The sequence below is a fragment of the Protopterus annectens genome, chromosome 6.part0 (genome assembly GCF_019279795.1).
Source record: "Protopterus annectens isolate FY-2018-M chromosome 6.part0, PAN1.0, whole genome shotgun sequence".
Lineage (NCBI taxonomy): Eukaryota > Metazoa > Chordata > Ceratodontiformes > Protopteridae > Protopterus > Protopterus annectens.
The window spans coordinates 1,119,741,172-1,119,756,149 of NC_056737.1; the positions used below are offsets into that span (position 1 = coordinate 1,119,741,172).

The following is a 14,978-nucleotide window of genomic DNA, read 5'->3' on the forward strand; positions in this document are numbered from 1 at the left end:
TACTGCAGAGCTGATACAAACTCCAGTGTCAGCTAGTGTTATTCCAAAGAAACAGAAAGGCAAAAAAGAAATAACCCTGACATTTTCAAGAAAGCTCCTTCTCTAGCCCATAATTCTACCAACAACCCAGGTGAGGTATCTTTATAGCCCCCTGGTCCAGCGTCTCCTGGACCTGAGCCCTCTGGCATGCCCACTCGGGAGGCTACCATGGTCTTTGGCATACTTACAAATGTTACCACAGCACACATGTCATTCTGGTCTGATGTCACTCAGCAGGCCACAACTTCCGACATCCAAGTTGTGGGTCTCGAGAGAGATGCCCTATCTACCTTGACTACCGAATGTTAACCAAAGTCACAGTGATACCCAAATTGAAGCTAACCACTTTTTTTCTTCACCATCACCTCCAACCACTTCTTCTCACACCAAATCCCAAGACCACATAAAAATAGCACAGGAATTCATGGCTTTGATGACATCCAGACAGTCCTCCTATACTACTGCCACTGAAGCCGCCCCATCCAAAAGAAAAAGAGAGGTGGCCCATGAGGAAGATGAGGAGGATTTGTCCTACTCTGGGGGACCTGCCTTCACAAACCTACCCAGATTCATAATCTGACACCCTCTCTTCTGCCTCTTCCACAAGGACCTTTCCTCCAGGGATACCCTGCATAGAATGGAAGAGGCTTTCAGTTGGGAAAGCAAACAGTTCTCACAGGCTCAGGCCCATTACAGGGAACTGTAAGCTTGTCTTCTCCCAGGCCACTAGCTATCCCTCCTGTACACACAGTACTGGATGGTGTCTTTGAAGACATTGCTAGACACCCTGATTCTTTACCTCCTGCTCCTAGGAAGCCAGACATGTTTTACAGAGTGGGTGTGACCAAGAACTTTACAAAAATGCAAAGGTTAACCCTCCAGTAATCTCCACTGAATCCACAAAATGTGTACCTAAGGGACGAATCAGACATCCATTACCTAATGACAGGGTAAGTAGACTATTGGACAGATTTAGAGAAAAAAGCTTATATTTTTTGCCACCCTGACAATGAGAGCTGCTAAAGTCTATAACTCTCTTCAGGACAAAATTCTAGCAAAGGTAGACTCTGTTGTGGATAGAACCTTATTAAAGGAAATTCAGGAGACAGACAGAGAAGCTTTACAAATCTCCAGACACTCCCTCAAGCGTAGCTGTGATGCCTTAGATGCGTCATGCACAGCAGCTGCTACAGGTTCTGTCATCCGCAGATATGCACGGCTCAGTACCCCCAGCCCCTGTCTGATCATGCTAAGGCTGGACTACTGGATGGTCCACTAGACAAGAAATTCCATTTCAGACCTCCAGTTGAATGAGTTTTCAAGAAGCTTGATAAAAAAGAGAAGCAAAAAAAAAATATATAGGTGAAGGAATTTTATCTGTCTAAAACACTGAGGTACAGTAAGAATTACCTTCAAAATTTCAGTCTTCTTCCCCCAGGTGAGGTGAGGGGAAGCCTCCCCATCACAAGACACCCAGACAGTCCAGAAGATAGCAACCAGAGCAGTCACATAGAATAGTGAACTCCAAAAAGACCACCTAGCACTATGTTCAACCCCGGTCTCGCTTATCCATACCCACCTTCCCCTCCAACTCCAGCCTTGCTTAACCCTACCCACCTTCTCCTCCAACTCCACCCTCACATACACCCTACCTGCCCTCCCCTCTAACCCCAGCCTCGCATACCCCCTATCCGCCCTCCCCTCCAACCCCAGCCTCGCATATCCCTACCCGCCCTCCCCTCCAACCCCAGCCTCGCATATCCCTACCCGCCCTCCCCTCCAACCCCAGCCTTGCATACCCCTACCCACCCTCCCCTCCAACCCCAGCCTCGCATACCCGTACCCACCCTCCCCTCCAAGCCCAGCCTCGCATACCCGTACCCACCCACTTCTCCAAGGCCAGCCTGCATACCCCACCCAACTTTCCCGCCAAACCTTTGGCTGGAAGTCTCCTCTTCTTCATATCTCAATGGAAAACCATCACCGTGGACCAGTGGGGCCTCGGCATCATAGAAAAGGAGCACTACATCCACTTTAAAGAAAGCCCACTCTTCTGGGTAATTCCAAAACCACAGAAAAAGCAGGGAAGCCTCTTAGCATCTATCCCTTGGGTACTACTTCACCAAAGGATCCATCCAGCCTGTCACGCCATAATGAGAGGGAGAAAGCTTCTACTCAAGTGTTTTCTAGTTTCAAAAAAGGAGGGCACCTGGAAGTCCATCTAGGGTCTGTCAAAGCTAAACAAAATTCACATCATCACACAATTCAAAATGCTTATGTTGCAAACACTACCGCCCATGATCTTCCAAAGATCAAAAGGACACTTACCGCCACATCCCCATAGAAAGTCCCTGTGATTTGTAACAACAGGCTCTCACTTCCAGTTTTGTTTTGCTGTCATTTAGTCTATCTACTGCTCCCAGTTTTCACAAAAGGTCTAGCTCCTCTGATAGCACATTACAGACCACTAGGGGTTCATGTTTTACTACTTAGATGACTATCTCTTTCAGGAAAAATCCACTGCAGAGACCCTAGGTGCCTTGCAGATCACTGTAGACTGCTTTCAGAAGGTAGGTGTCACCTTAAATCTTCAAAAGTTACAAACTCTTCCTCATACAAAGATCTTCTTTCTGGGAGCCGTCATAGGTTTGGTTAAACAGAAAGCCTTCTTTCCCCAGGACAAGATTGCTTTCCTGACAGGCTGCCTGATCTGTCTGCTTCCAAAGCAGCTCATCACCACCAGAGAATTCCTGAGGGTACTGGGGTACATGGCATCCTGCATTCTCATGATCCCACTTGCTAAGGGACACATGAAAAAACTTGAGATATTCCTAAAACAGATGCTTGGGAACAGCATTCTTAACCCCTGGAAACCGTACTGCCTCTCTGTCCATGCCTAAAGAAGGAGCTTCTGTAGTGGAAGAGCACCATACAGCAGAACCCAGGGGGCAAATTTTTCATTTACCAGAAGCAGACAAGACCATCACCACCAACAGTTCAGACTTAGCTGTGGAGGACCATTTAGGTTCCCAGAAAGTTCAGGGCATCTGGACACCTCAGCAGAAAAAAACTGCATATAAACCAGAAGGCGCTACTAGCATTCTACCTAGCCAAAATAATTTTTTTCAGCAGAACTTAAGCCCTGGGCCCCTGCAGGTCTGCACAGACACCACCACAGTGATGTGGTACATAAGCAAGGGGGAACACTACCCTATCCTGTGCACAACTTTTCAAGGAAGATTTGCTCCAGAAGTAGGGCTTACCCTCATTACTTCTTATATTTTGGATCAGAACCATACCCTGGCAGATTTTCTAAGCAGGGTTCTTCTAGACCCCATTGAGTGGATGCTGAAGAGAGAGGTTTTTCAGACCTAACTCTACATTGTGTGTTGGGGGTCAGGTTGGGTCCCTCCTCAATAGACCTGTGCCTCTTACCAGAACAAACAACTACAGAATTTGTTCTCCAGAACTCAACAGACAGGGACTTGCAAAATAGATGTTTTATGTTTCACATGTACAGATTGGTTCTTGTAGGCATTCCCACTCTTGCCTATGATTCCCAGGGTACTAACAAAAGTCAGGGTGCACAGACCCAAGCATGATCCTTTAGACTCCCTCCTGGCTGAAGCAACAGTGTTTTCTTTCCTTTTGAACCTCAGCGAGGGGAGATTCCACACCCTGCTGCAGGAAGTAGATCTCCTCAGCCAAGCCTGGAGATCTGGTTTCCATCCTCACCTAGCCACATTCAAGTTAACAGACTGAAGGATTAGGTTTTGACACCATGGAACGCCTGCTACCCTAAAGATTTGTTTTCCATTTTTAAGGGAAACACAGAAACCCAATACCAGAAAATCATACCTGTCAAAATGGAAAAGATTTTTAACCTGGAATCACAACAAAAATACTGAGCCTTGTCAGGCAGACATCAGTTTAGTCTTGCTGTACTTGTGAAGCCTGTTTAGACAGGGACTTTCTTACTCCAGCATTAAGGTACATGCATCTGCCATATCAGCTTGCCTGCACAGCCTGTCTTCCCACACCTCCATATGAAGCTTTTCCTAAAAGGGGTAAATCACCTCCCATAAGGGACCCTATTCCTGCCTGGAATCCAAACTGTGTTTGAGAAGCTAACCTTGCCCCCTTTTGAACCTGCTGCCACTGCCTGTCTAAAGATGTTCATTTGGGAGACCAGTTTAATTATAGCTGTCACATCAGCAAGGAGAGTTTCAGAGCTTTAAGCCCTCATGTGTAAACCTAAACCAGGATGTTGTTCTTCGTGTTTCACTGTTGCAGTCATCACATTCAGGTAATCTGCTTGCAGTAGCCCTCAGTCGGCCTGATTATCAAAGTCTTGGGTCCTGCATCGGTTGCTGTCTCATTTTCCATGATGTCAGGTAGTCGGGGGTATAAAGCATGCAGCCAACACCATTACATCAGTCTTTCTTGCCGTGCGGTGCCCGAAGCAGAAGCAGTTCGCAAGTGCCGGTCGACCGACTCCTGAAATTTTCATTTTCGAGTTTCATATCCGAAGTCTTCAAATAAACTAAGTACCCCATTGGGGATCGTTTTTCTTGCTCTAAACTGGTGTCAGTAAAAGTTAATAATTGTATTTCTTGTGGAAAGCAAGTACCTGATAAAGATTTTCATTCGTACTGCATTCCTTGCTTAGGCCCAGACCACGACGTACCTCGCTGTCGGTTTTGTGCCTTATTCAAACCTTGTACTATTCGTTGTCGGTTCATTTACGCTTCTAAATATTTTGGTACTTGGTTCAATTATCCAGAAATGGCTTCAGTAAGCCACCTGACTACCGACTTTCCGAAAAACCATAAGGATGACGACATAGACAGACCGCATAGGTCCAAAGCTGCCGATGACGCTTCTCCTAAGCCATTCGCCAGTTCGTCTGTACTCAGTGAGGTGCTTTCGCAGCCCCTGATACCCGCTACTTCAGATACGCAGGCCTCTACTGAGACCCATTCGGAGTCCGATATGCCACAAGATGCTTCTTCGACTGTGGAACCTGCAAATGTCTCTACCTTGGATGGGTCCAGAGCCGATGTGCAGGCACCAGCATCAGAGGGTGTATTCAGGCCTACTGACTTGCATATTAAACCAACGCCATCTTCTTCTTCAAGGGCTAAAACTCGATCCATGCCTAGAAAACTGATGCCCAGACCGCATGGTCAGGCCCCTGTGCCTAAAAATCAAATGATAAGAATGGCTGAAGACCTTATTACTCTAATCAGAGGAAGCCACCCTTCCCCCTCTAAGAGACCTAGGACTAATTTTCCTTCTAATTCTTCTCATTAGGATTCTGAAATTTCTGTTTTCTGTGATGACCAGGATTTACCCTTATCTACTTATGAGGATTCTGATGCAGAGGACTCCATTCCCTCTGCTTCCCCTCCAGAGGATTTCTCTTTTGCTGAAACCTTGCATACTCTTAGGGAGTATTTCCACTGAGAAAGCCAGGATTACTCTGACTCCAAAAAGAGGCTTAGGGAATTCTTACTCCTGCCTCACCACAGGCCTTTAGCTATTCCTCCTGTACTGGACATTGTAGATTATGCCTTCTCGGAATCTGGCCTGGCCCATGACACATTACTTCCTGCTTCCAGAAAACCTGATGGGTATTTACAGGGTACCTGACTCTCACAGGTTCCTCTTTAAAAATCCTACTGCGGATCCTGATACCATTTCACAGGGACCCAAGGGCATTAATGCTACTACTGCCAAAAATCCTCCCCCCTCTGATAGATATTCCAGGGTGATGGATAGATGGGGTAAGAAGGTATACACTTCTGCAACTTTGGCCATTAGGGCCTTAAATTGCCAGTTCACATGCTAAAGTATCAGCAGCATATTATTGGATTGCTTAAACAGAAAATTATGTTGATTCCTGTCTGTGCTGAAAATAAAGAATTACAGGATTTAATGCATTCTGCTGAACAAGTTTGAAAACATACTTTGCAATGTGGTTTTGATTCATTAGAGGCGTATTGCAGGGCTGCTATTACTGGTTCTGTATTTAGAAGGCATGCTTGGCTTAAGGAGCAATCTTTTCCAGATCATGTTAAAGTTAAATTACTGGATGCTTCCTTAAACGAAGGCCGCCTGTTTGGCAACAAAGCAGAAGAAGTACTTCAAAAGATGGAGGAAAAAGCTAAATCTATGCAAACTGTTAACGATTTCCTGTAAGTACAGCCTCCCAGGATTTAGTAGGCATTGGCCCTCTAAGAATTGGTCATTTCCTGCCTTTTCCAGGCCTTCTCAGTCCAAACCCAGAACCAGCAGAACACCCAGGCTTCAGTCACAAGGTGCTCACAGGCCTAAGAAGTGGGGGGGCTCCCACTTCCAAAGCAGGGAGTAGTAAGACTCCCCCCATGGTAAACTGTCAGTTCCTTTAAGGGGAAAGATTGCCCTGCATGCAAAAAATTGGGAACTCATTACGCAGGACAAATGGGTTTTAATTATAGTGTCCCAGGGATACAGATTCTACTTCCTTTCCTTACCAACCCCAAACGGTTGGCCAGACCTACCCCCAAATCAGTGGGCAGAGGCTAAAAAGCAAGTTTTCTCTCTTTTAAGCATCAGGGCTATTCAACCTGAAGAAGAATGGGGGCAAGGTTTCTACTCAAGATTTTTCCTGGTACCCAGAAAAGACAACTCCTGGCATCCTATCCTGGACCTGTCTATCCAAAGCACATTTTTGGTAATCCCAAAATTCAAGATGCTAACTCTTCATCAGCTGCTTCCCATGCTAGGCAAAGATGTCTGGTTGGCACACTGGATTTAAAAGAAGCCTACCTGCACATCCCAATAAGAGAATCTTGCAGAAGTTACCTACACTTCAGAGCAGGCTACATGCACTACCAGTTCTCTGCACTGCCCTTTGGCTCATCTATTGTGCCCAGGGTATTCGCAAAGTGCCTAGCTCCAGTCATTGCATTTTGCAGGCAAAGAAATATTCAAATATACCTATACCTGGACGATTGTCTAATTCAGGCAGAAAGCCAGGACATACTATTAAAACATCTGGCATTTGTAAAGAAATTGCTAACTTCTCTGGGGTACACCATAAACGAAAATAAATCACATCTTGTACCCTGCCAGCAAATTGTATTCCTTGGAGCAAGCTTGAATACAGCTTCCCAGATGGCCTACCTCACGCCAGAGAAACAAGTTCATTTGACAGCCTACTTCAAACTACTGGCCACAAAGACCCAGCTATCTGCAAGGAAAATACTGCAAGCCCTGGGGTTCATGGTCTCTTGCATTCTACTAATTCCATATGCAAAACTGCATATGAGGAAACTACAATGGTATCTAAAAAGCCTATGGTGTCAACATTCTCAGGATCTAGAATCAATGATTCCTATCATACCTTGTCTACAGATAGAGTTCCTTTGGTGGGCAAAGACCTGCCACCAAAACAAGGGACTGCCATTCACTCTACCCCCTGCCAACCAAGCCCTAACAACAGACGCATCAGACTATGCATGGGGGGCTCACTTGACAGGGAAGTGCATTCAGGGCAAATGGAACCCAAGTCAAATGCACCTGCATATCAATCAAAAAGAAATGTTAGCTGTACAGAATACTCTGACAGCTTTGAAGGACCACATTCTTCCAGGACAATTAATGGTAAAGACGGACAACACCACTGTTATGTGGTACATAAACAAGCAGGGGGGTGCCCATTCATATCCCCTCTGCAGACTTGCCATGGCTCTGTGGAACACAGCCTTGAGCTACCAAGTGCATCTACAGGCTCAATTCCTGCCAGGAAATCTAAATACACTGTCAGACGAATTAAGCAGAAATCTCATGGACCCACACGAGTGGAAACTGGAACCAAAGACTTTCAACATGTTGATAAACAAATGGGGAGCCCAGATATAGACCTGTTTGCCTCCACCCAGAACTAACAGTTGGACAAATTCTGCACAAGGACTCCCCACAAACAAGCTTGAAAAGTGGATGCCCTGTCCTTCAACTGGAAAAATCTATCAGTTTATGCCTTTCCTACTCTGCCTCTCCTCTCCAAAGTACTACTAAAGATCAAACAGGACAAATCAAGGAAGGTACGGATTGCACCAGACTGGCCACGCCAACACTGGTGCCCCCTCTTGAGCAGTGTGTCACTGCTGACTCCATGGAACCTGCCTCAGAACCCTACCCTGCTGTCCCAGCAGGAGGGCCAGATTCTGCATCTTCAGCTTCAAACCCATAACCTTAATTAACAGTAAACAAGTGTTGGATGTCATTTTAGAGGTAAGGAGGCCTTGTACTAGAAAATCTTATGCTGAAAAATGGAAACAATTCTGTTCCTAGAACCAAACTCAAGGGATGGGCACAGCAGCACCCAGTTTACCTCAGATTCTTCAGTACTTAACAGATGCTTCACAAGGGCCTTTCTTTTTCCTCCATCAAAATTCATGCCTCAGCCATTTCAGCTAATTACAATACAGAACCACTCCTCTTCTCTCATCCACTGCTCAAGCAGTTCCTCAGAGGAGCCAAAAGCTTAAGACCACCCAGGAGAGCCCCAATTCCAGCCTGGGACCTTAACTTTGTATTGGAAAAACTCACTATAAGTCCTTTTGAGCGAGCCAGCTGCAAGTGCAAAGTTAAAATTCATTTATTGGAAAACAGCCTTCCTTTTAGCAATCACTTCAGCAAGAAGGGTATCTGAATTACAGGCCCTTATGACAGTGGAGCCTTTCATCATCTTTCATGTGGACAGGGTGTCCCTCAGAACCAATCCCTCCTTCATGCCCAAGGTGGTATCCAGTGTGGCTCTTAATCAGTCCATTTATTTGCCTACCTTCTTTCCTAACCCACAGAACAAAGGGGAACGGATACTGCACTCCTTAGATTTGCACAGACAACTTCAATTTTACCTGGACAGGACTAAACCTCAAAGGAAATCTGAACAACTGCTGGTGGCATTTGTTACAGGGACAGAGGGGAAAGCTATTTCAAAGAAAACCTTTTCAAAATGGATAGGTCACTGCATTCATTTCTGTTATTAAGCACCATGGAAAACCTGTCCCACAGGGCATCAGACCCCATTCAACCAGGGCTGCATCTACCTCCACAGTCTTTCTAAGTGGAGTTCTTACCAGGGACATCCTAGAAGCTGCTTCCTGGAGTTCTGTACATACTTTCACCAAGCATTATCATTTGACAATTTTCTCTAAATCCAGAGCTGGCTTTGCCACTGCAGTCTTGCAGGGTCTTATAGCTGGTTCTAATTCTATTTAAATTCCTTTTCCCAACCTTCGCTTTGGGGATCTACCCAAATGCAATGACTGCAACAGTAAAACACGAAGAACATAGTACAATTGTGTACACTTGCCATAAATGTAGATGTTCGAGTGTATTCACTGTTGCAGTCCTGGTTACCCTCCCTCCAGCCCCCTTTCTTCTTTTGGCTAGACCTCTACTCTCCCTTACTGTGCTCAAAAAGCTTTTTGGTGTATTTGTTTTTTTGTTGGAGGTATATCCTTGTAATTATAGATTTAATTGCTTCCCGTTAGGGGGGCACTTGACATCTGGGGCAAGAAAAACTGATGTAATGGCGTTGGCTGCATGTTTTATACCCCTGACGACCTGACGTCATGGAAAAAGGGACAGCAACCGACGCAGGACCTAAGACTTTGTTAATCAGGCCAACTGAGGGTTACTGCAAGCAGATAACCCAAATGTAATGACTGCAACAGTGAATCCACTCGAACATCTACATTTATGGCAAGTGTACACAACTGCACTTTCTGTAACGTTATGTAAATGTTTCTTGCTGCTGGATATATATTTTTATTATTGTTTATTGGTTTTGAAATTTGCATGACAGTGTTATTACTTGTATTTCCTTAGTATCGTGTTTCTGCTGGCATATCTGTTTTGTTTATGCAGTTGTGTGCTCTCACTGGAACTGGTCTGATTTGGGTCAGTTAAGTCTCCTAGTTAAAAATGTTCTTGCAGTAGAAACTTGTGTAAGTAGAAGTTAAGTAATTCTTGTAATAGGTCTGTTTGTATTATTTCATATCTTAATGCTTAAGCTGACTTGGATGGAGTTTCGGTATGGATGAGGAGGTTCAGTCTGATCAACTGCAGAAGTAACTGAAAATGGTGATTAAATGCATCACTGATTTAAGACCGTTCCTTTCTGCACACAGAAGAAGCACTGTGTTGCAGGCAACCCAAATTTAAATGGTGGCTTGGTCACCTGTAGGACCTGACGGGAGAGGATGGGAGTGAGCGGCCATAGCCAGCTTGTCCATCCTGGAGGGGGAGCTCTAGGCGTTTACCCTGTGAAGCTCAAAACTATGAAGCCTGGACTGCCATGCCTAAGTTGGACAGTAAGTCAAAGCATATTCAACATGCAGAGGCATGCAAGATGGCAGCATATAGCAGAGCTCAGAAAAGTCATCACAGGGAAGGATATGCTGTACCATGGGATAGAGTTGGCCTCCCTGCAGGACCAGTAAACTGTCCCACTACCTGCTACCTGACTCTCACCACTGAGCAGATGAACTGATTGGGGATTTCTGGACAGGGCTCTCCAGGCTTCCACTGCCATGTAATGAATGTGATAACTGCATGCAGTTAGAGGAGCGATTGGGCTCAGTTGCCGATTTACTTATTGTGTACACTGTGCTCTGTGGTCTGCTGTAGACCTAATGTCATTTTGCTTATTCCTGCACTATTCAAATATTCGACTTCTTCCCTTTAACAGGAGACTTCCACAGCAGAAAAAGCACAATGCAACTGTGTTGACGGAATCATCTGTTGTATGTTGTTTCATGTTTAGTTGTCCAAACTCTGATGTCAGTTTAAAGGATGTGTGGGGTTTCCAAACAGTGGCTTGTTGACAACCTTGACAAAGTCATACTTAATCATGCTTGAATTAAATTACTAAAACTAGAATGGTAGAACAGGTGTGATGCTGTGCGAGAAATAGAGTAAGAAAATAAGAGGTATAGTTTGTAAATACCGCAGGAACATGAGCAGGTGGGTTGTACGTCTTCAAAAACACCATGGGTTAGTGCACATACGAATGTCATGGCTTAGATGGTGTGGCATCCTGAGTTTGCATGTCTTAGTGAACTTTTTGTGCAGGTCTTGACAAAACTAGTGGGTTGGTGCAAAACAATAGATGGCAAACCTTTGTTCTGCACTGCTTTACCCATTGTTCTGCACTGCTTTACTGGAGCGAATGGATAAGTAGGAGGCTGTGCTTGTGCAGAGGAGGTTCTAGCAGGGGAAGGGAGAATAAAGATGTGCACAGCCAGTGGTATTCGCTCTTACAGATGTGGTGACTGTGTTTGTGTGTGTGTGTGTGTGTGTGTGTGTGTGTGTGTGTGTGTGTGTGTGTGTGTGTGTGTGTGTGTGTGTGTGTGTGTATAGAGAGGAGGGGTCTGATCATGGATGGGAGGAATGCAGGAAAAAAAACAGTACAGTGGCATGACTTTTAACATACATTTTGTTTTGAATTTCTGCAGGATGGAATCAACAGAAAAATGTGAGGCAGTCATCTCTCATTTCAATGGCAAATTTATTAAGATGCCCCACGGAGTTCCTGGTGAGTAATAACATAATTTCTGTAACTGTAGTTCATGTACAAAAAATAACAACCTGGTGCACTCAGGGCATTTTAGACATCCTCAGGAAGGTGAGTTAGAGTTCTTGCACAAAGTGAAACAGCCCCATGTGAAAGATGAGACAAGGGCGTCTTCACTAAAGAAACTCTTAAGCTGGTTTACATCTGTCCTTTTTGTGTGATGGGATTTGAAACACTCATGAGTCTGAGAAACCACCTTTTTGTCAGGTAACATCATGTGATTTTTTTGCTTGGGCCTGTGACGTTAAGAAGAGGTGAGTAATGCAACGGAGGCCCCATGTGTAACCTGTTGTCACTATTCAGTTAAAGAAAGTTGCCATTAGCAAAATAGCTCCTAGGTTTTTACTATTTTCCACAGGTCTGTTGTTGGTTGCAATATGAAGTTCAAAGTTGGTTATGATATATATGCTCCAGATATATTTTTTCCTTCCAAGCAATGTATGTGCAAATTCAGTAGCTTGATTTAATTTCTGGGTTCAAATACACGGTCTTGAAAAAGTTGTTCTCTTTATAGGTTCATAGGTTTATAGTTCATTACTAAGCTAACTGCCCTTGTGAGTCATTTTAAGCCTAGCCAATTATCCCTTGTGAGACTCAAACCCTGCACTTTGGGTTTGTAAGGCAAACACCTTAGCCATTAAGCCACATTCCCAACCCTGGTACTTACATATAAAATCAAAGTTTAGATGCAGCAGCTTTATGTATATTGAAGCAGATGGAGAGAATGGTTATGAGCGGTGGAATGTGCATCATTAGTGATCCTTGTTATTGAAGCAGATGGAGAGAATGGTTATGAGCGGTGGAATGTGCGTCAGTAGTGATCCTTGTTATTGAAGCAGATGGAGAGAATGGTTATGAGCGGTGGAATGTGCGTCAGTAGTGATCCTTGTTATTGAAGCAGATGGAGAGAATGGTTATGAGCGGTGGAATGTGCGTCAGTAGTGATCCTTGTTATTGAAGCGGATGGACAGAATGTCTATGAGCGGTGGAATGTGCGTCAGTAGTGATCCTTGTTATTGAAGCAGATGGACAGAATGGCTATGAGTGGTGGAATGTGCATCAGTAGTGATCCTTGTTATTGAAGCAGATGGACAGAATGGCTATGAGTGGTGGAATGTGCGTCAGTAGTGATCCTTGTTATTGAAGCAGATGGAGAGAATGGTTATGAGCGGTGGAATGTGCGTCAGTAGTGATCCTTGTTATTGAGGCAGATGGAGAGGTTATGAGTGGTGGAATGTGCGTCAGTAGTGATCCTTGTTATTGAAGCAGATGGACAGAATGGTTATGAGTGGTCGAATGTGTGTCGGTAGTGATCCTTGTTATTGAAGCAGATAAACAGAATGGCTATGAGTGGTAGAATGTGCGTCAGTAATGATCCTTGTTATTGAAGCAGATGGACAGAATGGTTATGAGTGGTGGAATGTGCGTCAGTAGTGATCCTTGTTATTGAAGCAGATGGAGAGAATGGCTATGAGCGGAGGAATGTGCGTCAGTAGTGATCCTTGTTATTGAAGCAGATGGAGAGAATGGCTATGAGCATTGGAATGTGCGTCAGTAGTGATCCTTGTTATTGAAGCAGATGGAGAGAATGGTTATGAGCAGTGGAATGTGCGTCAGTAGTGATCCTTGTTATTGAAGCAGATGGAGAGAATGGTTATGAGCGGTGGAATGTGCGTCAGTAGTGATCCTTGTTATTGAAGCCGATGGAGAGAATGGCTATGAGCATTGGAATGTGCGTCAGTAGTGATCCTTGTTATTGAAGCAGATGGAGAGAATGGTTATGAGCGGTGGAATGTGCGTCAGTAGTGATCCTTGTTATTGAAGCAGATGGAGAGAATGGTTATGAGCGGTGGAATGTGCGTCAGTAGTGATCCTTGTTATTGAAGCAGATGGAGAGAATGGTTATGAGTGGTGGAATGTGCATCAGTAGTGATCCTTGTAGCTGAAATAGTCATCAGAAGATAGCCATTCCCTAGCAAGTTTTTTTTGTCTTATTATTCAAACATTATTTGCGTGGCTAGGCATTTGTATCCTTCTGTAGCCACCGCAGATGGTTGGAGGTAATGTGCTTCCCCACACTGTATTCTGTTCTCCTGAGACCCCCTTTAATAACAAGTGTATGTTTAATTCCAGAAAGAGTACCCACTGTTACACAGGTCATCAGAGTTCTTGCTAGGTCAATTGACATCCTTGACTGTGCCCACTATTGGTGTCCTCCCTTCCTCAACCAAGTTGAGGACCAAAAAAGAAACATGCTGCAGTAATACCTCCTTGTAGCCTCTGTATATGCTATAGTGAACATATGTTGTTAAAAAAAATATTACAACAGAGATCATCAACCTTAATATGTTTTTTTTTTACATACCTTCATAAGCACTGAATGTCATTCATTTTAGCAGTTGTAATACCTCCTTGTAGCCTCTGTATATGCTATAGTGATCCTTGTTATTGAAGCTATAGTGAACATATGCTGTTAAAAAAAATATTACAACAGAGATAATCAACCTTAATATGTTTTTTTTTTTACATACCTTCATAAGCACTGAATGTCATTCATTTTAGCAGTTGTGAGCATGATGTGCCTGTTTAACTGAATACCACTACTCTTTAAAGATATTGATTGTGCCTGCTACAGGGAAATGATTGCAGCCCCTAAAAACGTGTGCCCGGGGCAGCTGCTCCTTTTGCCCCACTCTTGCTACAGCTTTGAAGGTCACTTTGGGTGTGGGCATACTTCTCAGATGTGACCATTAAAAAAAAAAAATAATAGCACTGGCCTCTGAAAAATCATAGCAGAGGCACCAAAAGAGCAGCCCTTTCTTATGTTTCAGAATGTAAGATGTTCTTCGTGTTTCACTGTTGCAGTCATCACATTTGGGTTATCTGCTTGCAGTAGCCCTCAGTCGGCTCGATTAACAAAGTCTTGGGTCCTGCCTCAGTTGTTGTCTCTTCTTCCGTGATGTCAGGTCGTCAGGGGTATAAAACATGCAGCCGACGCCATTACATCAGTCTTTTTTGCTGTTCGGTGCCCGAAGCGGAAGCAGTTTGCAAGTGCCAGTCGGCCGACTCCTGAAATTTTCATTTTCGAGTTTCAGAACCGAAGTTTTCAACTAAAAGCTAAGTACCCTATTGGGGAAACTTTTTCTTGCTCTAAACCGATGTCAGTAAAAGTAAATAATTGCACTACTTGTGGAAAGCAAATACCTCATAAAGATTTTTATTCGTACTGTATTCCTTGTCTAGGCCCTGACCACGACGTACCTCGCTGTCAGTTTTGTCCCTTATTTAAACCACAAACTATCCGTCGTCG

General features: G+C 44.3%; 1 protein-coding gene across 14 annotated transcripts in view; it reads left to right on the forward strand.

Annotated features, from left to right (window-relative positions):
• The window catches only part of RBMS1 (RNA binding motif single stranded interacting protein 1), a 1,922,565-nt gene that overhangs the window by 1,435,295 nt on the left and 472,292 nt on the right, over positions 1-14,978 (forward strand). For all 14 annotated transcript variants that reach the window (XM_044074729.1, XM_044074739.1, XM_044074730.1 and 11 more), the window contains one exon: positions 11,550-11,629. In XM_044074729.1, the coding sequence (XP_043930664.1) occupies positions 11,550-11,629 (80 nt within the window). The remainder of the gene's footprint in view (positions 1-11,549; positions 11,630-14,978) is intronic.